The 26,040-nt window shown below is 41.4% G+C and overlaps 1 protein-coding gene across 1 annotated transcript in view; it reads right to left on the minus strand.

Annotated features, from left to right (window-relative positions):
- The window catches only part of LOC122789775 (probable global transcription activator SNF2L1), a 2,109,210-nt gene that overhangs the window by 189,003 nt on the left and 1,894,167 nt on the right, over window positions 1–26,040 (minus strand). The window contains exon 22 of the mRNA XM_044057215.1: window positions 18,395–18,513. Within this exon, the coding sequence (XP_043913150.1) occupies window positions 18,395–18,513 (119 nt within the window). The remainder of the gene's footprint in view (window positions 1–18,394; window positions 18,514–26,040) is intronic.

Here is a 26,040-nt window from a genome sequence, read left to right on the forward strand (position 1 = left end):
ATCCTATCTGTTCTGGTGGAACTTCCTGGATTACTCAGTTTGACAGCAACTTTTCTGTTCTAATGTTCCTTCCCTCAGCTGGCGGGGTGGAATGTCCAAGTGGTGTTTCTGTGATAGATTTTGAAGGCTGGGGAATGGGAATGAATAACCTCTGGAAATGACTCTCAATACCAAGGCGTCTGACGTGATGGCTTCCCAAACTTGCATGTGGAGAGTCAATCACCCCTCAACTGCCTGGCTGCTGCACTATGCCTCCAGAGTGCACCAGCAGGGCAAACTTGCAGGAGTGTTGCAAGGACCTCCCCGATAAGGGACTTCTGAAGACCAGGAACTGTGGACCACCCTTACCCTTGAGGCAGTATCCACTGAAGTTGCCCCCTCTGCTTCGAGGGGCACTTTCACCAAGACTCTTTAAGGAAAACTGTTGCAACAGACAAACAAACATCTTTCTCCCCATTCTCTGATTCTTGGAGAAGGTCTTTTGACAGGAGGAGAAACACACCTCCATGGCAGACAGAGTGTTAGTGTCCTGTTCTCTCCTTGTCAGCATATCTTTTACTTTGGGAAAAAAAAACAGCATTGAAGAAGGAAACCTTGAAGCAGTATGCAAAATTACAAAGATGCACCAGGGCATGACAGTGAGCAGCAATACCAGTACATGCAGAGTGAGCCGTAACATCTGCCACACTGGAGATAAGAGTCATGGAGACATTGGATATGGATTGCATAGTGGACACCTGAGTCTCCAAAGTCTTAAGTGATGCAGATAAAGGATGAGCAACCACCAACTTAGAGGCTTCTGAAACCAAATTTCTTTAAGCCTCATCAGATGTGCCAAAGAATTCAGCACATGAATAACAAACGAGGTTGATGCATAAGTACACTTATGGTCCACTGCTTTTAACTCCCTGTTCAAAGGATGGACTGAAGAGTTTTGTTTTCAGCAATTTCCTTTTCTGTGGCTGCAGCAATGACAGTCAAATCCACAGAGGGACCTTTACTCCAAAATGATCTGTCTTCGGGGGCATCAATACCTTGCCTGGTTTGCAGGGTGAAATACTGAGTATCCAAGGTCTTAAGAGAAGCAGATAAAGGATGAACAACCTCCAACTTGGAGGCTTCTGAAACCAAATCTCTTGGAAGCCTTATCAAATGCACCAAATAATTCAGCACATGAATGGCAAATGTGGTTGATGCATAGGTGCACTTGCAGTCCAATGCTTGTTAACTCCCTGCTTGGAAGACTGACATAAGAGCTTTCTTTTCTGTGGCTGCAGCAATGACAGTCAAGTCCACAGAAGGACCTTTACTCCAAAATCACCTTACATTGGGAGGGGGGATCAATACCTTGCCTGGTTTGTGTGGGATTGGCTCAAACATATCAGGTTCTCTCCAAACCCACCTGGACATTAGGTTGATAACAGCATCCAGAGATGGAATCACCCAAGAAGTGCATGGGCCCATGCCAAAGGCTTCAAGGAAGACTGACTCCTCCAGAAAAGGGGCTTCAGGGGTCCAACAACCCCCCCAGTTGTCTCATTAATTCCAGTAAATCACCAGTGGAGGTGGGTTTGGCATAATGGTTAAGGTTTGCACCTCAATGACACACGGTACAAGGTTTGAGTCCATCCTCAGGTTATTGGCTAGGCTTAAAATGGCCCTTAAAGGCAGTTACTCACCTATGGGTCTATTATGACCCAAGCAGGATGGGAGCATCAAGAAGGTTCTGACAAGGTAGAAGATGAACATGCCTCTGAGTGAGATAAAATCCTTTCTATGATGTTGAATGCCAATACTGAAGTCAAACGACTGGCCTAAGGTGCCATCGGGCCAGAGAACCCAAGGGAAGCTCCTCCACCAGTCACTAGCCTGGTTGGAGCTGATATTGAAACTTAAGACGAGCTATCTAAGGCAGAGACACCAAAGGGCAGGAATGGCTCTGAAAAACCTTTTGGCTGAATCAGATCCCTGACAATCCATCCCGATGCCACGTCTCCTGCAGGCACTCAGCTCCAAGGAAACGGGAGTTGAGAACATCAAGGATGGGGCAGAAGCCAACAGAGGCCAGGCTGTCAGCACTGACCCATGTGTAGAACGGGAAAACATTGGAGCCAAGGGGCACACGTCCCAAGAGGTGGTCTGGTGGAAGAAACAATACTAATGGAACAAAATGGACAGGACCTGCAAAACTCTGGGCAGAGGGGGATGGAATGATTCCCAGATCCATTGAGCCTTTAAGAAGGTTCTCATGAGCCTGTCTAGGTCTGTATCCTTAATGCTGTGGGCAAATCTAGCAGACCTGAAGGAAGCTAAGAACTAAGACTAGCTGGGCTTGGATAACTGCAAGGGGACCACTTGGATCCAAAATACAGAAATCTGGATCTTATGGGGAGATAGCTTTGGAGAAAACTCAGGTTCTGGTGCAATGGCCATAAACAGAGAATTAATCTAACCCAATGCCAGAGCAGCTGCAAAGAAGGGACTAGGCATTTTAGTAGGTAAAATGGAGACTGTATCCAAGTCAGGCACTGACAAAGATGGAGACCAGTGCCAAGGAGGCATCGGTTCCAACACTTATAAGGAAGCCACACTCACTGAAGGTTTTAAGGCTTTCAGATCCAGTTGGCCCTCTAAGGGTAACACAGAGTATCTTTTCCTGTCTTTTTCCTTTATTTTTAAGTTGTCTCCTCTTTTCATGTTTTTTTTTCTCTTTCTCGTCACTCTCTATTTCCTTCTTTTTCTCCACCATTATTAAAAGAGATGAGGAGGCTGGAGAAGGGGCAGCAGTCACTAAAGTACCAGGTATCAAATCACCAATTTGGCCCTGCAATCAACTAAGGCCTGCCACCCAAATGCTGCACAAGCTTGACAGGCAACACTCAAATGCCTGATATCAAAACAGCAAATACACTTGTCGGATGTATCCTTGAGGGAATGTAGCTTGTGCCCATACCCCACATACTTCCTGAACTACGTGATCTTATACACATGTGCAATTCCACAACAAAGAAAAAAACAGCACTGTAGCACCAACCAAACTGGAAAAATACCCTAAGAAGAAAACTTGGTGTACAATAACACATTAGCACCGAAAAGTAATACTATTAAGAAAAATCCTAAAGGAGCTTATATATATTTTGTAATGCCTGAGGAGAGAACAGAGTAAGCAGAAATCTTGCCAAAAAGGAAGTGAAAAAGGTTACACAAAAATATACTAGTTGAAGGAGACAATGATCTAATAAAGGCAGCCCCTCCCCAACTATAAAAGCTAATCACTATCAACAAGGGAAAGGAAAAGGCTGTAAAGATACAAAAATAGAAAAATACTGACATCTCACCAGTTTTATTTAGCACGTCTGTCGATGAAAGCAGCAATTGGGATCTGAGGAGTTTAAGTTAGGCAGGGCATTGTAGGAGAGGAGGCAGAGCTTTGAAGTGTGAACATTCTAAGACTGCTGGGATATTATCTAAAGGTTCATGTGGAAGGAAAAGACAACACTGGACCACAGGTTACGGCTTGTAAGAGGGAGCATATGACATAATGGTTCATGTGGACTGTTAAAGAATGTCCAGGAAGACAGGACTGCATAAAGATTACAGGGGCTTTACAAGTATACACAATTCTTGCTGTAATACATTTGGTGAAGGTAAAAAAAGAGGACCAAGCAAGGGTCCTCTTTTAGATTATTACTTGCATTTCATATGAATGAGGTGTTACAAATGTCAAAGAAGGTTAAGGTTGATATACACAGGTGATATGGTGAAATTGACTGTGCAAATGATACAGTGTTGACTGCAAAAAGTATGGAAGATATCAGTGCAATTATTAGAAGGATTAAACAAAAAATGTATTTAAAAGGCCTGAAGATGAATGAGCAGAACAACAATGGGTAGAACAACAATGGGTTTGGTGACTGCTCTAGATCTGAGGTCAATGAAGAAAAGTACAACTGTGTATATATTTACCATAACAGTCTATCTTTGAGGAGAAGTTACTGCAATTAAAAACTGTAATATTTTCAGACCCCCCCCCATATGTGTCTTCATTCCTGGCTAGAAGTGTTGTCTGCAGTACCTATGAAGATCAATGCTGGTTTTGTGTCGGCGAAACACAAAATCCTAGTTGATGCTTAAAGATCATGCATACAATTACCACTACTTATAAGCTTTCTCCAGTTCATCAATCCCCTACTTGTCCTCACAGTGACCTCACAGCTAACCAGGAAGTTGGAAAAAGATGGGATAGCTCATTTCTCCCTCTGAGGAACATTAGGGAACATGTTCTGGGGTACATTCTTTGTCCAGGATCTTTGGTGGGTGACTAGAAAAGAAATGGAAATCATTTTAGGCAATGACAACCTCATACAAATATCAACATAACAAAACAACGTATCAATGCTAAGAGCCTAAACAAGAAACTCAATTCCCTTCCAACCCTTCTCACTCTGCAGGATGCAGATTTCTGTGTAGTGACCAAGACAAGGTTTACAATGGTGAAGAGCACTTTGGCTGTGCAGGTCTATAAAACCTTCCACATGTTCAGACCAGCTACTGTGCAGGAGGGAAAAACAGGTGAAGGTATATTTTCATCCAGAAGACACACATATCAAGGCTGGTAAAGCAGTATGATGAACTAGAGTTCCTTCACGAATAAACAGCCATTAGAAATGTCCCCTATCATATATTAGCTAGCTATAAAACTCCCACTATGACCCAAGAAAGCCACAACTCCCATCTACAAGAATTAGAATCACTTAGTAATAACACCAATACCACTCTCCTAGGTGATCTAAATTATCCATCTTTACACTGGGAAACTACACCACCACTTGTCCACAAGCACAGAGTCTCCTGGACTTTGTCAATACAGAGTCTCCTGGACTTTGTCAATACAAACACCCTGGGACAATTAGTCAGAGTACCCATCAGAGGGAACAATATCTTGGATCTTGTCCTTACTAATAATGGGGCATGCTGCACCATTCCTTGTGTATCCTTGTCATTTATTAGGTCTGACTATAAAGCCATCTCTTTTGAAATAAAACTGAAATCAGAGACCCCTTCCACCCAAGGCACCTTCAGAAGTTTCTCTAAGACAAACTACCTATTCCTAAGTGATACACTGGCACGCTTCAAACCCTGACCAAACCCTGTTAACTCTACTGAATCTGCTGAAATAAACATCACCACACTACACCAGCAAGTAAAGAGCTACACAGATGCAGTTGTACTCTGCAGGATCAAGCAAAGGATAAACCCCAGAAAAAACATGGTGGAACTATAATATTAACAAGCTTTACAATAAAAGGAAGATAATTTTCACCAAAAGTAAGAAGAGTAATTCCCAGAATAATAGAGCTCTCATCACTGAAATAAACAAACTCCTCAAGAGCTTAATAAAATCCACCAAAGCCAAGTTTGAGGCTAAAATAGTTACCCAGGCCAAAGACAATCACAAGTTTTTTGTGTTATATTTGTAAACTTAGAAGCACAAAGCACTGATTTACTGAGTTGATTGTGAAAGATGTTACCTATACTGAGGCTGAAGATATAGCAAACCTACTGGGTAAATTCAGCTCAAACTTTACTCCTCTCTTCTCTGTTTGCCCTACAAGACATACCTGAAACTGACATGTTTCCAGCTATCACACAAGACCAGTAACAAGTTAAAAATACTGCATCCATGGGTCTGACAATATCACTGGAGGTATCCTACACAACATTAAATATGATTTAGCCTCCAACCCCCCCAACAACACTGTTCAACCTCAACCTCCATACAGGCTTTGTACCATGTGAATGCAGAACAGCTACAGTCATTCCCCTGCATAAGAAAGGACCTTCCACAGACCCAGGCAATTACAGACCCATAAGTCTGACCCAGCTTATATGCAAAGCCACGGAAAGACTTACATGGAACAAATCAATAAGGACACAGAGAACCTTTACACACAGGACCACAGATGTAGCTCAGTTTGGTTTTGTCAAGGGCAGGTCATGCTTATTTAATCTGGTGGACTTTTTCGAAAAGGTGACCAGATCAATGGATAAATGTAAAACTAAACACGCTGCATACTTTGACCTGTTCAAAGCTTCTGACACAGTCCCCTACTTAGGCAAAGTAGAATAGCTAAGTAAACTGGGAATAAACCCCTATGCCACCCACTAAATTTCCAAGTGGCTCACAGACAGGGTGCGGGAGATCAAAATAAGGGAAACTGCCTCCCCAAAGAGACTAGTCACAAGTGGAGTTCCCGATGGTTCAATGCTGGGAATTCTCCTGTTTGGCATCTACTTCTCTGAAGTAAAAGCCAACATTAAAAGGCTCTGGTTGACTAAGTTTGTAGATGACTGCAAGCTAAGAACAGTCACTGAATCTCCAAATGACTTGGCCACCCAACAAGAAGGTTTGTCCCAACCAAATAACTGGTGACAAAATCAAAGACAAAATAAATACCAAAAAATGCATTACTGTATCCTTTGGGAAGTAATCTACCCTGCAGAACTACCACAATGACACACACCCAGTAAGAGAAACCTAGTTGTTCAAGATTTGGAAACTTATGTAGGTAGACAGTGGCCTAACGTTTGACCAACATGTGTCCACTGTCATAAGAATGTCTTTCTATACTGCTTATAAACAAAAGGATTATGTCTAGATTTAGAGATGTCATTGTCCTCCTTTACTCAGCCCTCATTAGGCCAGCCACTTGTCCCTCTTCAAGAGCAACTTGGACCTATGGATGGGTATTAGAAAATTTACCCCAGGACTACTCCATTTACTACCAATGGACAGAAGTGGAGTTCATTGAAATATTTTACTTGGCCAACACTGCGAAAGGTAAACTTTTTCTTACATTTTTGCAGATGCCCCCCTTCCACTACCAATGGACAGAGACACAACGTTTTTTTCAGGATGGTCAAGTAAAATCTTTCGATGAATTCCACTTTGATGATTAGGTCATTCGCTGACTGGGTAGTTCGACAATTAGGGTTTGATGAGTAGGTATTCGACAAATTAAGAGTCTGACAATGTGATATAGACCCATCTGTACAGCTCATGTACCTATGGTTTATACACGACAGTCTTACAACTTGATGACTGTTATGGCTGCTAAACTGTATCCTTGTTTAACACTGTTTGAATTCACTAACTTCTTCTGAATCTCCTTGTATTTCTTTTGCACAAGTTCACTTACCCTGCTTAACTAACTGAAATAAAATAAATAAAATAAAATTTTGTATGAAATTTTATTATACCGAAAATGTAGAGTGGAAGATGTAATAAAAAATTGCATAAAAAGTTTAGGACATTAAAATCTGGTATTGGTGTAAATAAAAGTAATGGAGATTTTTGTACACTGTTTTTATAGTTTTATTGACGCTGAAAAATATTCCTAGTACATTTAATATTTTATTTTTTATGGATTTTGATATAAACACAACGACTTCCTCTTCCTAACTTTAACATTAATGTATGCTACCACCACAACTTTCAACCTCTTAGTGCAAGAATTCCGGACAAAGCCAAAAGTAATTGGGGCACAAACGCAGGAAATCAGTGACTGACTGCAAATATTGCTCTTATAAACTTATAAAGTTGCTAGAATAACACATTTTGCACAGCATGTACTTTCTGAATTAACTGAAATCTGAAACTCAAATGTTTAGCTTTATTTCGTGGCTTCAAAAGATTTGCCAGAAAATCACAATTTATAAGGAATGCACAAAAATATGAGACAAAAATATGGACATTCTGTGAAATTCTGGACAGCTAAGAGATATGGTTACAACCAATTCAGGCAGATGGGACCTTGGTTTAAAGCCTTATCTGAAAGACAGGATCTCCAGAGTGCAAAACCTAATAATGGTGCAGTATGGCATCAATACTGTAAAAAGAATACAAGCGCTTTGCATGGTTTGTGAAACCACAGGCTTCATGTCTTCCAGGAATCAAAGGCAATATATTTGCTAAGCCATGACACAACAAAATAAAAATAAGTGAGGACATAGAGGTTTCCCTCTCTGTGCAGCACTTTTATGATATTCAGGTTTCTCAGTTCACACCATTGCAGATTTCCAAAAAATAAAGATATATATGCATCTTTATGTATCTAACATTTGTTGACCAGGATAGTCTGTTTGGGCATAGTCCATTTTCAGCAGTGGCCCAAGGAAAATGTACTCCAGGAGAAAAACAGAACATACAAAGGTACAAAATGATTTCAATTCCTATAAATTACAGAAAAACTGATATATACATACATACACACACACACATATATATATATATATATATCTATATATATATCTATATATATATATATATCTATATCTATATATATATATATATATATATATATATATATATATATATATATATATATATATATATATATATATATATATGGGTCTACTTTAGAACACAGACACGCCAGTTCGCCGACACACAAACCACCGACACCAAATAACCGACAACACACAATACCGACAACGCAAAACACCGAACACCATTACACTGACACACTAAACGTAAACAACACATTACACTACATTACATATCCACTAGCCCTAACCCAAACCCTAACCCTAAGGTCCGACACTACCGCACACTTCCCTACCTGCACCCTAACCCTAACTCACTTAACCCTCACCTAACCCTAAGGTCCGACACTACTGCACACTTACCCTACCTGCACCCTAACCCTAACTCACTTAACCCACCCCTAACCCTAAGGTCCGACACTACCGCACACTTACCCTACCTGCACCCTAACCCTAACTCACTTAACCCACCCCTAACCCTAAGGTCCGACAGTACCAGACACGTACCCTACCTGCACCCTATTCCTAACTTACTTAACCCACCCTAAAACATAAACCCGTCACTAACACACACTTACATTGCCCAAACCCTAACTCCGACACTACCGCACACTCACCTTTCACACACCCTAACCCTAAATCCCTCACTATTGCACACTTACCTGTCCGCTCCCTAATCCAAAATCCCTCACTATCGCATACTTACCAAGTCGCGCTTACACGTTCCCCTTGTCGGTCTTCCAGCTGTCGGGATTTCAGCATGTCGGTCAACTGCGTTGTCGGTCCTTTCGCGTTCCTCTTCCGCGTGTCGGCGAACTGATGTTTCGGTAATTTGAAGAGGACCCATATATATATATATGTAAAGAAAGAGAGAACAGTAGATACCTTTTTAGTGGAAGCAAGCTTAGCAACTGATTACTTACACCACTTTCAGAGTTACAAGACAATGATGACTTGTAGTGACATCCAGCTACAATGCTGAAATGTGACACTTTCCGTAGGAGTTAATCTCTTACTACACATCTTTAACATTTCATACTGACATGCCAGCTCCCTTGTCATAGACAAGTGAAGTGACAGGGTTAACCCTTCATGGGAATGTATGGTCAAGTTTCTAAAGATCCTCACAGATCAATAACCTAGTAAGTATCTATGAACCAGCAAACTGGAAAGACCATCTCTCTGTTTATGGAGAACCTCCAGAATATGTAGTCATGGAAACGTCCAAACCAGGGATGTTAGAAGTAAGTTATTTGATGGCCCATCAGGAGTCAGTCACCATGTAGAAAAACACATGAATTTCTTTCTCCTGCTCCACTACTACAGTTAGTACCCTGGCAAACACTCTGGGTACACAGGACAAAACAAATGACAACATCATGTACTGAATGAAATTTCCACCTACAACAAACTAAAGGAATTTCTCATGCAGACCCTTGACAGTACAGTACAAAACAGCATCGATCATGTTCAGTAATAACAGTCGGATACCTTGTGACAGTACAACATGATGCTTTGGAGAATCTTTATTTAAAATTTGACATACTGGAAGTGCTCACTGAATCTGCTCAGTTCAATAATAGGAAGTTTTCCCTGGAACAAGGAAAAGGGTTACTAAAGAATATTCCAGCTATCTACTAAAATAAAAGGGGATCTACAAATGAAGCAAAGTCTGGGCATGTTCCAAGAACTCTGCATAAATTACTCAGTCTCTATGGAGCTATTTCTGTGGAAGAACCTAACAACTCTAACACAAGGCAGATTGACCACACTGAGAATCCAGCAATCCTTAGTAATGTCACCCCAAATGGCAAACTAAGAGAACTGGATCCATAAGGATGGTTCATGAGACAGAACGGTAAGTGCTGGGCCAGCATGGGTGAGTAAAAGGCAACATATGACATATAAAGAGAACGAGAAGAACAGAAAAGAAAAGGGGGAGGAAACATGGGAAAACAACACTACCTGAAGATCAGGGACCATGCCTATTTTCTGGAGACAAACCTTTTTTTAAAAGTTTGTTTTGGTTGAGGTGAAAAGTATGGAGAAAAGAAGCATCATAAAAAACCCACCATTATGGTCAATGCCTGCTTTCTTTTTGAAGGTTTCAACCTGATCCTGGAAGGTTACCTCAAAACACGCACAAATCTGTAAGGGGTATCCAGTATGGTCACTCTGAGCTCACCTGTAAAAGAAGACAGACTAAGCCACACCCTCTGAGACAGGCAAATTCCTGAACCCATTGCCTTAGCTACAGTGCAGCCAAAATTAGGCAAGATCATATGAAGCCATTTTTTCTTGAGCCTTCTTGATCTTAGATTCTGGAAGGTTTGCCAGCTTCTGTAGAGCTTGAATTACAATGGAAGATTCCAATATGAACATGTGAGAAAGGAAATAAGGGAATTAAGTTCCAAGCTGACCCAGAGGAAAAAATAAGTTACGTCTTACCATACCGTTCCATCTGTATTGTAGATCTTTATTCATTCATTACTGTTAGGACTTCGGTTCCATCCTCGAAACCGACACGGACGTTTCCAAGCTCCCGCCAGCCAAAAATTCTCAGCTAAGACCTACCCATAATGCCCCTCTCATAATCTCTCCAGATCAAGTTTGCCAACCCCAATATTATAGATAGTAAGAGAAGCACAGAAGGAGGCTCTGTCTGAGCAAATACCCTAACCAGGAATTCCTAAAGTCCACCAGGAGTCCAGGCAGGGGGAAGTAATGAATGAATAAAGATTTACAACACAGATGGAATGTTATGGTAAGACATAACGTCTTTATCTGATGTTGTAAATCTTTATTCATTCCTTACTGTTAGGACCGAGTCCCCAGCTACTTGAGTCCTGGGTGGCCCTAAGGAAGGATATTCCTGAGCACCATAGAACCAAAAGATGCTCGTTCCCTGGAGACCAAATCCAATTTGTAATGAGTGATAAAAGTATGAGGTCTTGCCCAAGTGGCTGCTGTGCAGATATCATCCATAGAGGCTCTGGAATGAAAAGCCACAGAAGAAGCCATCAATCTAGTAGAATGAGCTTTTATTCTGGAAGGTAAGGATAGCTTATTCTGATGGTAGCTAAAGGTAATGATGTTTCTAAGCCAGGAGGATAGAGTTACTTTGGAGACAAGTTTTCCCAATCTGGGTCCTGCAAAGGCCACAAACAATTGATCCATTTTCCTGAAAGATTTAGTCTTGTCTAAATAACAACGAAACTGCCTATGAACATCAAGGGTTTGCAACAGATACTCCCCTCTGTTAGAATGCTGAGGGAAGAAAACCGGCAGGTCAATAGATTGGTTAATGGAAAAACCAGAAATGACCTTGGACAAAAGAAGGGTCAGTACGAAGGGATACTCTATCCCTGTTCAAGTAAGGTCTCTTGACACTCAAGGCCTACAACTCAGATACTCTTCTTGGTGAGGTAAGTGCTACTAGAAGTAGAGTCTTCCATGACAAAACTTTTATAGCACAAGAATCAAAAGGCTGGAAAGGAGGGCCTGTTAGTGATTGAAGTACCAAGGTCAAGTCCCAGGGTTCTATAGCAGATTTGACAGGAGATGTAATATGTAATACTCCTTTCAAAAAGGTCTTGCACAAGCGGTGTGACATAACAGAAGAATTATCAAATTCATTATGAAAATTTGTGATAGCTGCTAAATGTACAGTGATTGTCGATGCTGAGGCTCCTGCATGTGGAAGAGTCATCAGGTATTGTAGGATCTTTTGAATAGGCATAGAGAAAAGATCTAAGTTCTGATCTTTAGCCCAAATAGAGAACCTAGTCCATTTACTAGAATAAATTTTCCTGGTGGAATGTTTGTGTGAAGGCAGAAGAATTTTACGAACGGGAGATGAGATATCAGGCACCCTGGCAATCACTGGAACTGGAGGAACCAAGCTGTGAGCTTAAGGCTGTGGAGACTGGGGTGAATCAGTCCTTGAGGATGAGATAGCAGACCTTGGGAATGATCCAGGATCCACGGGCTGTGAATCAGATGAGGCCATAGGAACGGGAACCAGACTTGTCGGGGCCAATAAAGGGCAATGAGGATCACTTTGCTTCTCAACCTCTAAGCTTTCTGGAGGAATTTTGGGATGAGGGGAAATGAGGGAAAGGCATACAGTAGACCCGGGGGCCAATCGTGCATTAAAGCGTCCCTCTGGGTTCCCCCTGAGGGGGGATCAGGGCAAAGTGGCTTCTGCATTTTTTGTTTAAGGGGGAAGCAAACAGATCGCAGCAAGACTTGCCCCAGTGGCGGAAAATCAGATCCGCTATTACAGGATTGAGGGACCACTCGTGAGGCATCAGGATGTTCCTGCTCAGATTGTCCGCAATAAGGTTAGAACTTCCAGGAATGTGCATTGCTATAAGAAAGCGGTTGGAAGCTATTGCCCAGTGCCAAATCCTCATGGCTTCCCGACACAGGAGGTAAGACCTGTTTCCACCTTGCTTGTTGATATACCAGACGACTGCCATGTTGTCCGAATGAACTGCAATGGTCCCTGAAGTGAGGGATATATGGAACACTTGCAATGCTAAGAGAACTACCCTCAGTTCCAGGACATTTATGTGCAAACTTGCCTCTCTGGCAAACCAGGTGTCTTTCCCTGGAAATGCTCCTCACCCTAACAGGGAAGCGTCCATGGTCACCGTGGCCGTCGGCTGGGGGAGACAGAACGGTCAACACCAAAGATTCGATTCTGACTTCATCCACCATAGAATTTCTTCCTTGCAAAGGTTTGTAAGACATCTCATGTGGTCGAGTGGGTGGGTTAAGATCGACCATTGTGAAAAAAGGAGCCACTGTAGTATTCTCATGTGCAACCTTGCCAGTGGTACTAGAGAAATGGCAGCTGCCATGGAGCCTAAGAGTTGCATTACAAGGCGTGCTGGTACAAAGGTCTGTGGAAGAAGGGCTAGGATTTGGTGTCTTATTTTCCAAAGCCTGTGAGGAGGGAGGGAAGCTTGACAGGATGTTGTGTCGAAAACTGCTCCAATGCATTCCAGTGTTTTTGTTGGGGGCATTTGAGATTTGTCCTTGTTGAATGTAATCCCCAAGCGGAGAGTGAGGCCTTGAGTGTAAGAGAGGCTGTGGATTAGAAGATTCCTGGTCGGGGCTGTAAGGAGCCAATCATCTAGATACGGAAACACCTGGAATCCTTGTAGTCGAAGATGAGCTACTATAACTGCCATACATTTGGTGAACACTCGGGGGACTGTCGAGAGACCGAATGGCAGTGCCCTGAACTGGTAGTGATTGGCTCCGGGAGTGGTGATCCATCTTTATGTGGTAATACGCGTCTTGGAGGTCTATAGAGCACATCCAGTTGGCCCTCCCTAGAAAAGGGGGAATGGACTGTACCGTGACCATCTGGAATTTTTGAGGTTTGATAAATGTGTTCAATAGGCTGAGATCCAGGATTGGTCTCCAGTCCCTGTCTTTTCTGGCACTAAAAAGAACCTTGAGTAAAACCCAGATCCTCTCTAGTCTGGTGGGACTGGTTGGATGACTCCTTTTTTAGCAGATTTTCTATTTCTAAGGCTGCTACCTCCCTCTGACTGGGTGGCACATCGGGGATTCGTTTGACGGGTCTAGGATTTAAATCGAATGGTATCTGGTAGCCTCTGGATATTATTCTCTGCACCCAAACATCGGTAGTAATAAGTTGTCAGGGTGGTAGGTGCAGAGAAAACTGACCCCTGACTTCTTCCAGAGGAAAGCAATTGGGCCGCTGCTCAGGAGTGCTGGTGGAGTCGGCCGGAGAAGGAATCTCTAGCGCCCTGGTTAAGTGGACCCCCTCTACCCTGAAAGGGCATCTTCCAGATGAGTTGCCCCCTCTGCCCCAGGGGGATTGCTCACCACGAGTGTCACAAAAAGATCCTTGGGATTTCTTGAACCACAATTTTCCTCCCCTCTGGTTCCTGGAGTAGGACAAGGTTTTTCCGTCTTTCTCACTTTGTGCTAGTGTGTTTCATACTTTGGAACCAAAAAGTGCAGTTTCGTCGATAGGCACATTGACAAAGGAAGATTTAAAGGGGTCTGCGAAATCACACAAATGCATCCAAGCATGGCATCTAATGGCAATGCCTGATGCGGCAGCTTGAACTTCCCCCTTGGTAGTGTGAGATATCAAATGCATCGAGGAGTTTGCGATAGATTCAAGGGTAGCTAGGTGCGGGGCGACAGTGTCATGCACCTCCTCAGGTAGTGCCCACACCAAAGAGGAAGACACTTCAGAGATTAGGTCTCTTTGGAGGTGAGTGAAGTGTGCCAGATAGTTCAGCGACCGAATGGCAAAGGTCGCTGAAGCATAGGTCCTCTTCCTTAGTCTGTCCATGGCCCGAGACTCCCTGTTCGGAGGATAAACAGTGGAACTATCTACTGCCAGTTCCCTCTTGGTGGCTGCCGTCATGACCATGGAATCAACCGTCAACTGTTTGGACCAGTTGGGCTGGTCTTCAGGGGTGGATAGAATTTTGTCCGGCCTCTGGGAGACAGGTTCTATGTTGTCCAGGGCCTTCCAGGCACACTGCACAATCAGCTTAATACATTCATCCGCAGGTGGGGTCACCCAGGAAATAGATGGCCGGGCACGGAAGGCCTGCAAAAACACCGATTCCTCAGAAGAAGGGTTAGAGGACATCCAGTCTCCCCGCTGCTTGAGGATTTCGAGAATGTCTCCAAATGAGACGTCGCCTGAGGAGACTGTGGGGACCTTTCCCCCTCATCACAATCTGTGTCCTCAGTGATAGATTCCTCAGGGGAATCAAGGTGCTTCCTCTTGCACTGTTTCTTCCGGGGTGGCTCCCCAGTAGGATCTTCTGAGGAGGACTCCGTAGAAAGAGTTCCCTTCAAAGGGAGGTCTTGTGGCTCCAGTGCCTGCAATCCCAAAGTAGGGGGTTGGGACAGCTGCAAGCTAGAGGGGGGTTCTGGTGCCGATGTCATTGATGCTGATTGCGAGCCTGCAGAGGCAAAACCTCCTCCATCACCCGGAAAGCAGGCCCACCTAAGGAGGGATGGGAGCCTAGAATCGGAACGGGGGTCACACCCCGCCCTGTGGAGCCCACCTCCAGGTGAGGAGCTCTGAGAGGACTGGAAGCTGTCGGAGCCATGGACATAGATGGCGCAAGCAAAAAAATAGGTGCCAGGCTAGTTACCAAGGTGCCGACAGTCCAAACACTGCTCTGAGAGTGCACCAGCTCCAACGGAGCCGATGCAGCAAGCATGGTTGGTGCCGACAGGGAAAACACCGCAGTCGGGGCCGAGACAGTATGCATTGGGGTGGACATTGGTACCGAGATCTCCTTGGCCTGGGTAGAGGCCAGAGGAGGATAAACAGGAGAATAAGCTGTTAAGGATTCTGAGCCAAAGTGAATGGAAGGTCTAGCTGCCAGAAGCTGGTCCACAACCCGCACTACATCTAGTTCAGAAAGACACCTGGTGGCTCTAAAAGAGGCTGCTGAAGGAGAATCGGGTCTTTCAAGAAAGGGGATAAACCGATGCCCCAAAAAAGGGTCTTACGTTGGAGAGTATCTGGTTCTTGGAAGATACTCGACTTTAGGAACCGAGGTCATAGTCTGTGGAGCTGAAGAAGCTATCAGCACCATGGCCGGGGATGGTGCTGAAGCAGGTATGGTCGTGAAAGCCAGTGCTAGAACCAAGGACAGCACCGAAGCCGAGGCTGGAACTGAAACAGGAGCCAACATCAGAGATGGCACCGAGGGAGAAGACACAGGGCTTGGTGCCGAAGAGGTCTGCACCAAGGGCGCAGGAGAAGCACAGAGCTGACTCGGTTCTGTAACTGATGGAGATGCAGGAACCAAGTGACTCTGTTTTTCCTTGTGTTTCTTGGTCTTAGGAGGCGGTGAGACCTCCGACCCAGATACAGCCTCTGAAAAAGACGTTCTGATTAAACCTTTCAGAATTAGCTTGTTTTTGCAGTCTGCTACAGTGCGATTGCTAAAACTAGAACAAATATCACAATCAGCATTTATATGGTCCACAGCCAAACAGTAAACGCATTGGGCGTGGCCGTCCGAGTTGGGCATCTTACCACTTAGCTTTGAGAAAGATGGCTAGGCACGTCTGACGAGGAATGTGGCAAACGAGATCTGGAGAGACTATGAGAGGAGCATTATGGGTAGGAATTAGCTGAGAGTTTTTGGCTGCCGTGAGCTTGGAAACAGCCGTGTCGGTTCCGAGGACAAAACCGAAGTCCTAACAGTAAGGAATAAATAAAGATTTACAACATCAGATACCATATTATCACATTATCCAAACTCTTACTCCTTATCAGATGGTAAGGTGGACAGGTGCTACAGTCTCTAGGAACTATGTTAGATGGAAGAGATCTCATAAAAATCTGCCATTATATTCCAGTAACCTTGTCATTCCATTCCAATGGGGGCATATGAAAGGCATCTGACTTCATGGGAGCATAATCTGGATGTTTCCAGGATGCACATATGGCATTCTTTAAGACAGGTTCTATGACGGATAACCCACAGTTCTTCATCCGTCTTACTCAGGTACTTATTAGGACATTTCCTTGGAGATGACACAGAAACTATTAGTCAGTCTGCAGTGGAATTCATAATCATGAATGCCTCCTTAAAGACATACTCATCTGAGAGGGAACTAAAGGAAGGTGATGACTCATTACTGTTGACCACTTCACACAGAACAACCACAATATCCTCTGAATCTCTTCCCCATGAAATTGAGAGAACAGGAAACCCCTTGTAACCTTTTCTCCAGCATTGTTGCCAATAAGTATATGCCAGCATGTGCTGCATATCTGATAATGGAACATTGGCACTAATACAAGACTAAGCTAAAAGAGGCACTATGTCAAGAAGGGCGTGTACAGGACCTACAATTGAGTCTGTCTAGTTCTATCAGATGTCAAAGACTACATGCACGTCACTGAGCAATTTATGTAATGTTGGACTAAAGGACAATTGTTATAAAGAAAGAAAATATATATCTAATGTAGAATATATGCAAATGAAAAAAAGTTAATATTGTTTCTTTTCTAGTAGTGTACTTGTATTTATGTTCTTAAAAGATAATTCATTAAAGGTTAGCATAAGGATCTTTTCAATCTTATATGGTAAGGCAAGCATGACATGAAGGAGGGTATAGGAAACGTCTTAAGGATCCCAATGCTAAAACATATCCTTCCTTGGAAAACTTGAGGGACTGTTGCACTTCAGCTGGTCAGGTCCACTCACATTCAGGAAAATGAAACACATTTGAACATGGATGAGGCAGTGCAACCATCTCAGGAAGTAACCCAAAGAAGGAAGTTGACAAGAAAGTAACTTTCATGCTCTTGTCAGACTGCAAAGGGTGTGTACGCAACTCCTCATGAACAGATAGAACTATTAACTCAGAAATAATACAAGGCTGCCTTGCGCACCTTGTTTATAGACTTGGCAGGAGGCTTAGTCCAATGTATGGTCAATACCTCCTTTTCTTTCTCTAAGTGATCCAACAGTAACAAGGGATTTGGTGCGGGGCACCAATGCTGGTGCCTGCTCCGGCAATCTCCATAGTTACCATTCTGAAACAGAAGATGAAGGACTCAAACTTACTTCTTTGCCTCCTACAGTTGGTTGGGCTGAAATTCTAACACTTAATGGCAATGCTTCATGTTAACCTCCTTTTCTGTGTGGTTAAGGAAACACCAGTGTGGTTACTGACTTACGTTCTGGTGAGTGCAAGTATAGCCTGAAGGTTTTAGCATTTTGGGAATCAAGCAGGAACACCTTCCTATAACAGTCTTTGGGAATGAGATCCAAAATGTGTGAGCAACAGAAAAGAAATGAGTAGTGCAGGAGTTATAGCCCAGTACATACACTTCATGTGCCAAAAAGAGGTTCATGTTTATCCAAGCACAAGAATTATAGAAAATTTACAACTGTGCTATGCTGAGGACATAAAAAGAGAGAAAATAAGTTATTCCCAACAAAAGACCTCCGAAGTCTGCTCTGAAACTATACTAAAACTACCAAAAATATGAAAAAATGAATGGTTTTACAGAATGGACCATCTGTATTACCTTTGCATCTAAAGCTTTTTTGATACTGATTCTTCTCTGAATTCGTGCTTCACCCCTCTCGATCTGGGCCATGATCCTTTCAATATCTTGCAGTTCATTGCAACGCTCCCAGAAAACAGCTGAAAAAAAATGGGGAATACATTTCACTCAGCATAAAAAGTATCATATACCCCTGTACTTAGAGTATTAGCTAGTCTGTTTTGATAATGAATGCTAAACACAGCTAAAGCAGACTGCCAGTTTCACTGCAGTTCACTGGCAGTAATGAGCTACAATCAGGCTGAAATTAAAATGACTTTTTATGCACAGCAAACTGTTGTCTACAAATTGCTCTCTCATTACACTGTCTTTATTTAACTGCATCACTATCCAAACCAATTTGAGTTCAGCCTAGTATACATTCAAAATAACCTGCTTCCATGTAAAATTAATTTTGCATATTATCATCTATGCTATTTTTCAGACCGATTTTATTTCAGTCTACTTGCCTTGAAAAGAAAAATGCTATATCATCTACAAATAATAATATTTACAATCTCGCTGACTGTATTTGCACAGCTCAGTTTATCCAAGTAAGTGAAATATTTAATTTAAGAATTAATAACTTTATACATACAGTACTGTATCGGGCAGCTATACAAGGAATGAATAAAATAAAAAATAATGCTGCAGTAAAGCATAATAGAATACACTGACAGTAATTAAGTATTTGCTTAACGGTGTTCACACATTCTGCTTTGATTGTGGGAGGGTGGCCTAATGGTTAAGGTGTTTGCCTTACAAACACAAGGTGCACGGTCTGAGTCTCACAAGGGATAATTGGCTAAGCTTAAAATGGCTTGCAAGGGCAGTTAGCTTAGTATTAACCTATGAACCTATTTGTGTATAATGCAGAGTATACACTAAACAAATACCCTGAGACATAGTATGGCACACACTGTGCTATAATCACCTACTGATAAACTTCAATACTTGCCTCATAGTTAACTTTCAGATATCTTTAGTGAAAAATAACTAAAGGGCATATTCCTTTTAAAATTATGATCACAGTACACAGGACCAGCTTTGCTAGGGAAAGTAGAACTTTATAGGAATGTCTATTCTCATGCACAACCTCCTTGTCTGAACAGACAATCCAGATTCATAAACCTGTAGATTTCCATTTAAGACTTTTGCTGCTTGGTCAATGGAACAGAAAAACTGTCTACAGACACTGCTGTAATGACAACAGGGCTCCTGTATGCAGACCCCACCGACAAGAATGCACTGAAATTCAGAAAGCATTAAGTGATGTATGAATACTACTGTATCAGCTAATTCAAGACCTGAGCAAGATCTGCCACTACTAGAGGTGTAGGATACACAATGAAAAAATAAGTCGGCCACTGTTTGCTCAGCAGAAGCTATTCCTGTTTCCAAGAAAATAAGCAGCACTGTCATAACACTTCATCACTGAAGGCTTCTGGCTTAGCAGCCAGTTCTGCAAAAACTCATTCTTGGTGGCAAATGCTTACAAATTTCATTAACATAATTTGAATGGTTGCCACTAATGTCGTTAAACAGCCCACCATCACGGTTATCAATGTAGGGAAGCCTGTAAAGGGCAGGCAGATGCCTCACTGTAATTTCTTTCCTACAAGGCAAAAAAAAATCCACTGGTATGAGGAAACCAGGAAGGGGGGAGGGGTGGGAGAAACTGTCCATTCAATAGTTTTTTTTGCCATCCTAACATGAAAACTAGCTGCAATGAGGACACTTACAGGGAATACCACAAAAACAGCATCCACTCTAACAATTTCAAGCAGTTTCTTACAGCTATCTCTCAAAGCTGCCTGTCACCAACACTGCTACAGTGGTTTTTAACATGGTTCCTCAAGATTAAACTGCTTGTAACTACAATGCATATAAGTCTAAAGCAAAAAAACACCTACAACGCATCAAGAAAGCATTTTTTTTGGGAGGCAAGCTGCTCTGCACCCTCACATCTCTCTTAATTAAATATGTTTCAAGAAAGAACAAAATGCTGTTTAAAATCATTTCTTTGTTATCCTCTTTCCTTGCATGAATGGAATCGCAGTCCACAGAATATTCCTACAATAATCAGGGACAAGACACCCAAGAAAATATAATCTGAGTAAAAGACCGATGGGCAACAGATTTTGAGGAATTTATTTATAAGGGCTTATGGCAAAACCATTACTGTGTTCTCTTAATGGACATCACGTTCAAGAGTTTCTTCTTGATTTTACTGTGGAAGCAAGAAAATAAATATATTCTTGATCTGTAGGTCACTTCGTGAGTTGATATAACCTTCTTCTCTCCTCTTTTTTCCATAGCTACTCGTCCACCATAGGAAAAACAGAAATATCACTTCAGTCCTATAAATTTGAAGAGAAGATTGTACAACAGAACAAGCATCCAATCTGCCTTTTCAAACTAGGGAAAGATCATGACCCAAGTATTGAAATATATGCATGGATTTTAATGAGGCCATTCTTGGTTTTTACCAAAATGCTATATGGAATTCTAACAGACAATAAAAATAACAAGAAGCACCCCTTGTCTCTGCTCTGCTAAGAGAAGAAAAAAAAATGAAGAAAAACTTTTCTGAGGAGTGCCCCTCAAAGGAATTGAAACATAGGTCTACTTTAATAAAAAAAAAAAAAAAAAAAAAAAAAAAATCAGACACTTATTGTTCCCATTCTGCCCTGTCAAAGTACTCTTTATTGCGGTGGTGGGGAATGAAATGGGTTTCTTTCTCCACCTTCTCAAGAAAAAGGGTTCCTATTACCAGATCGAAAGAACGTAATTGCGAATACGAAAAGAGTGACACGTACTGCATGAAAGATGGAAACGCCAAACGTCCAAAATAGCGAAAATTCAAATGTCGAAGTGTAATGATTGGCCCGTCTGCGGTATCGCTCCGTAAGGTAAGTGTGCGATAGACAGGACTTTAGGGTTAGGATGTGGGTTAAGGTAAGTGAATAGATAGGTAATGTATGTAAGATTTAGTGTAGTGTTAGAAGTAGGGATTTATTTAACTATATGTATGTGTATTATTTATTTTTTTGGGTGTATGTCTGTAGGGGACGTGTGCGATAGTTATGGACCTTAGGGTTAGGGAGGGTTAAGGATAGTGCATAGTTAGTTGTGTATGTGGGGTTTAGTGGAGGGTTAGAAGTAGGGTTTTGGTGCTTTACTTTAGGTTAGAAGTAGTGTTTAGTTAGTGTATATACGTGGTTTATTTATTTTGTTTGGGTAGGTAGTATGTAGCGGGTGGTGGGGTTGGCAGACTATGACAGTTCGTTATTTTATTTTTCGCTGTTTAGTGCATTCAGGATTTCCGCAGTTCGTGTTATAGGTGTCAACATTAGATATTCACGTAAAGGGTTATTCGATTTGGTAATATATACCCAACAGAAAATATTCCATAACACAGAGGAGCCAAAGGCAGATCTAGACCTGGACTGAATGTCTCATTTGTAGTAAGTGACAAAAGTGTGAATGTTAGACCATGTTGCTGCCTCACAAATTTCATCAAAAGATACATAAGGAATCCCGAAGAAGTGGCAACTGCCTGGGGGAGTGAGCCTTACTTAGGTTTGCAGGGAAGGGAAAAGATCTTTATTAGAGAAATAAATGAAATGCAGTCGGAGAACCAGCTCGACAGGGTCATCTTAGAGACTGGCTTTCCTGGTTTAGATTTAGAAAAGGATGCATATAACGGTTCGGCTTTCTAACTTTCACTTACAGAGAACTCTCCAATGCTTTTCCAGTGTCTCAAATGCATTCACAGCAATCCAAGTTAAGATAAGAGTATTTTTTGATTAACTGCACTTGCACTATGCGTTGATCACTACTATTTTTGAACATTTTTAAAGCATTTATTTAATTTTGTGACAGAAGTAGTAATTTCTGTGTTTGTTGGCTTTTCTATTCTGTGGGCCTCCAAATCTCTTTGCATTAGGGTGAATTAATCAGGGACCTAGTTATTTGGTAGTCTGTTGTTTAATCTGCACTTGAGACCTGCTTTTGCTGTGCTTTTACATTAAGACATTCCAGGATCAGACAGCTTGTTGCAGGTGCTTACCCAGTTTCTTTGAGCTGGGATGCACTACTAGTTGTTTTTTGTTTAATATGCACTTGAGAGCTGCTTTTGCTGTGATTTTACATTAAGAGATTCCAGGACCAAAATCCTAAATTAATCCAACTATTTCAGGAAATAATCTATAATGGACTCACAGAAGATAATCTCATATCTAAACTTTATAATTTTTTTATAATACTCAATACTAACTTAAATAATAAATTATGAGATCATATAACTCTAGATTATAGCAATAAACTCTCCGAACTGAACAGATCTCAATTATTAGTTTCAATAAGGAACACTTCTTGGTCTCACTATTGGTGAATATTCATTCGGAAATTTCTTTACAGATCCATTTTTAACACTAGACAGACTGGCTAAAATAAATAAAAGTAGTAATATAGTTTGTTGGAAATGTACTCTAATGTGTGATGTTGACTGGTCACATATTTTCTTTGAAAGTGCCCTTCTGAAATCTTTTTGGATTAAGGTAGAAGATTTTATGAAAGCCTAATGGTCTGATAACTTTTCCTGTTACTAAATTCTCAATGTTGCTCAATATAAATGAAAATGGAAAGATGAAAAATGACAATCTTTCTGACATGGACTATCAGAGAAGTGGCAAGGAAAAGCATTACAAAATGATGGAGGACAACCTTACCACCTAAATTTGAAGAATTCTTGGCTACATTAAAGAAACTGCAATTAAAAAGACTAATATAAAATATCATAGTATTCATCCTAAAGCATTCATTAACCCTCCTTAAATTAAAGTAATATCTCTTATTAATGTATTTCACCATAACATTGCCTCTTGCTTTCTTATTTTTATGGCAAATTGTTGTTAAATCTGATTTTTCAAATTTTAAATATTCTGATTATTTTTTGGAGTGTCATATTATTTTGTTTTTATTAACTTTTCTTTATTTTAGGCAACCTGTATATACTGTATACATTTTTTAAATTTAACAAAATGAATCCACTTAGCCTTGCCAAAGTCCTGCGAATCCAAAATAAGCAAAACAGAAGAAAAGATGGCAGGACACTGCTGCTGCTCAATAAAACTTTTAATAAAAACTTTAAAACAAGTAAACAAAGTAATCCAAATGCAGACAAAATGAAAAAAGGTTAGCGCTTTCGGGTTACACCCTTCATCAGACAACAAACACTGCATGCACATTCTTTTTTAAAAAGAGTCACAACCAATGAAAACCTTATGGGTCAATGAAACACCCGCCTCTTCAGGAGTGTGAGTTTTAAAGGAATAACATCATTTAAACCTGGGGGTAGGTGTGCCATTAAGTCTATAATCCATTTAGTTTCATCCAAGGCAGTCTGCAGCCTGACATCCCCCCCCCCCGATTATTCATTCTAATGTTAACTATCACTCTAAATGAAAAGCTATGTGTTGGATGTATGCATATATGCCTATACAAGGCATTGCTGTCATCCCTATTCCTTATACTTCCTAAATGTTGTAGGATTCTCACCTTAAACATATTTGTGGTCATGCCCACATAGAAACTGGGGCATTTTGTGCATTCAGCCAAATAGACCACATTTGAGGTCCTGCAAGTGGCTCTACCTTTAAAAACAACATTCTTCCCAGTGGTTCTATGTATGAAGTTAACCTCTTTATTGATAAAGCTGCAAGCTTTACACGTACCACATGGAAGTGTACCTGCCCTGCTCTTAAATGGCCTGCTCTCAGAGAGACTATTCTCCTTACATAAAATGTCACTCAAGTTCTTATTCCTTCTATATTGAAAATAAGGTCTGTTATCAATTAGCCCCTTTAAACTGGTATCACTGGTGAGGATGTTCCAGTTGTTGTTAACAATTCTACAGATGTCACTGATGTTGCTCCCATAGGTGAACAACAACTTGGTGCCTCTCTGTATGGTGGTATCCTGCACGGTCACTACGGGAGCCTGGAGCTGATTCCTATTGAGCCAAGGTCTAAATTTAGTCTGTCTATGGATCTTACCATTATCTATAACGTTCCTTACCATATTCTTCCCATAGCCTCTCTGCTCAAAGTGCCCCGTTAGATTCACTAACTCTTGTTCAAATTGCTTGTCATCTGTGCTAATCCGGGAGACACGACTCACTTGCCCTCTAACAATGTTTGGGAAAATGTGGCGAGGATGCATGCTGTCGTAGGACAGCAGGGTATTTTTCCAACAGTCTTTCTTGTGTAGGCTAGATGAAAAGCCTACTTGTTGTTGTGCAACCCTCACATCTAAAAAATCTATAGAGTGGTAAGATGTGTTCGCACTAAACTTAAGGAAGGTGGTGGTAGTATGTAGGTATGACAAAAAACTGTTAAACATGTCATATTCTCCATTCCAAAGAATAAAAATATCATCTACAAATCTAACATACATCAAGATGTGATCCTTCCAAGTAGCATTTCCCAAAATATTCATCATTTCCCATTTTGAGAGGACAAGGTTCGCATAGGTATTGGCACAGGGTGTGCCCATGGCTACACCCTGTGCTTGCCTATACGTGGAGCCAGCTCCCAGAAAAACATTATTGTCCAGCACTAATGTTAACAGATCCCTAATAAGTTCTATTTTGTTCTCAGTGACACCCAAACCTGTCAAAAGTTCAATTATAGATACCATAATCATTGTTGATCACTGTAAAAATACTGTTAATGTCTAGTGTCACCATAAGAACATTATCTACACTGGCAGGTTTAATAACATTCCCCAAGATCTGTAAAAAATGCCCTGTGTCTATCAGGATATTATCCATTTGTTGGATATAAGGTTTTAATAAAAAATCTATCCATATGGAGACATTTTCGGTTACCCATCCCCTGCCCGAAACAATTGGTCTAAGGGGTGGGTCATTCAAACATTTGTGCAGTTTGGGTAGTGCCTTAAATATTGGGATTACTGGTTTCTCTATCAGTAAAAACTGATAAGTCCCTTCAGTGATACTAGAGTTGTTCTTCAGGGTATTTAACTTCTTATGTACTTTATCAACTATATGTTTTACAGATACAGGATTAATCTCTATATAAGCCATATCATCTTGTAGCAAATGTTTTATTTTGTCATTGTGCCATGCAGTGTCCATTAAAACAATAGCTCCCCCCTTATCCGCCTTTTTTATTGTTATGGAAGCGTTGTTAGCTAATCCCTTCAAAGCTGTGGTCTGCTCTGTGGTTAAATTATAATATTTGGAAAAGAGACCTTCGGTATAATACTTGGCCATATCTTTCTCACAAGCACTCAAAAAAAGGTGTAAGGTGGGTGAAAGCTGTGGTATAAACCCACTTGCTTTTTTAGGTACATTACAGTTAGATATATCATTACCAAACATGCTCTTCAGCATCAAGTTTCTACAAAATAACATGATGTCAGTAATTACCTCATTATGCATACAAGGATTGCTAGGCACAAAAGTTAGTCCCCTGTTCAAGACGAACAACTCGTCCGTGGTTAGGCAGTGTGATGATAAATTATAAACAATGTTATTGCAGAAGCCAGGAGTCATTGGAGAATCCTTCTCCTCTTCCCAGCCTCCCTGTCGTCGCTCTGTG

The sequence above is a fragment of the Protopterus annectens genome, chromosome 15.part0 (genome assembly GCF_019279795.1).
Source record: "Protopterus annectens isolate FY-2018-M chromosome 15.part0, PAN1.0, whole genome shotgun sequence".
Taxonomy (NCBI): domain Eukaryota; kingdom Metazoa; phylum Chordata; order Ceratodontiformes; family Protopteridae; genus Protopterus; species Protopterus annectens.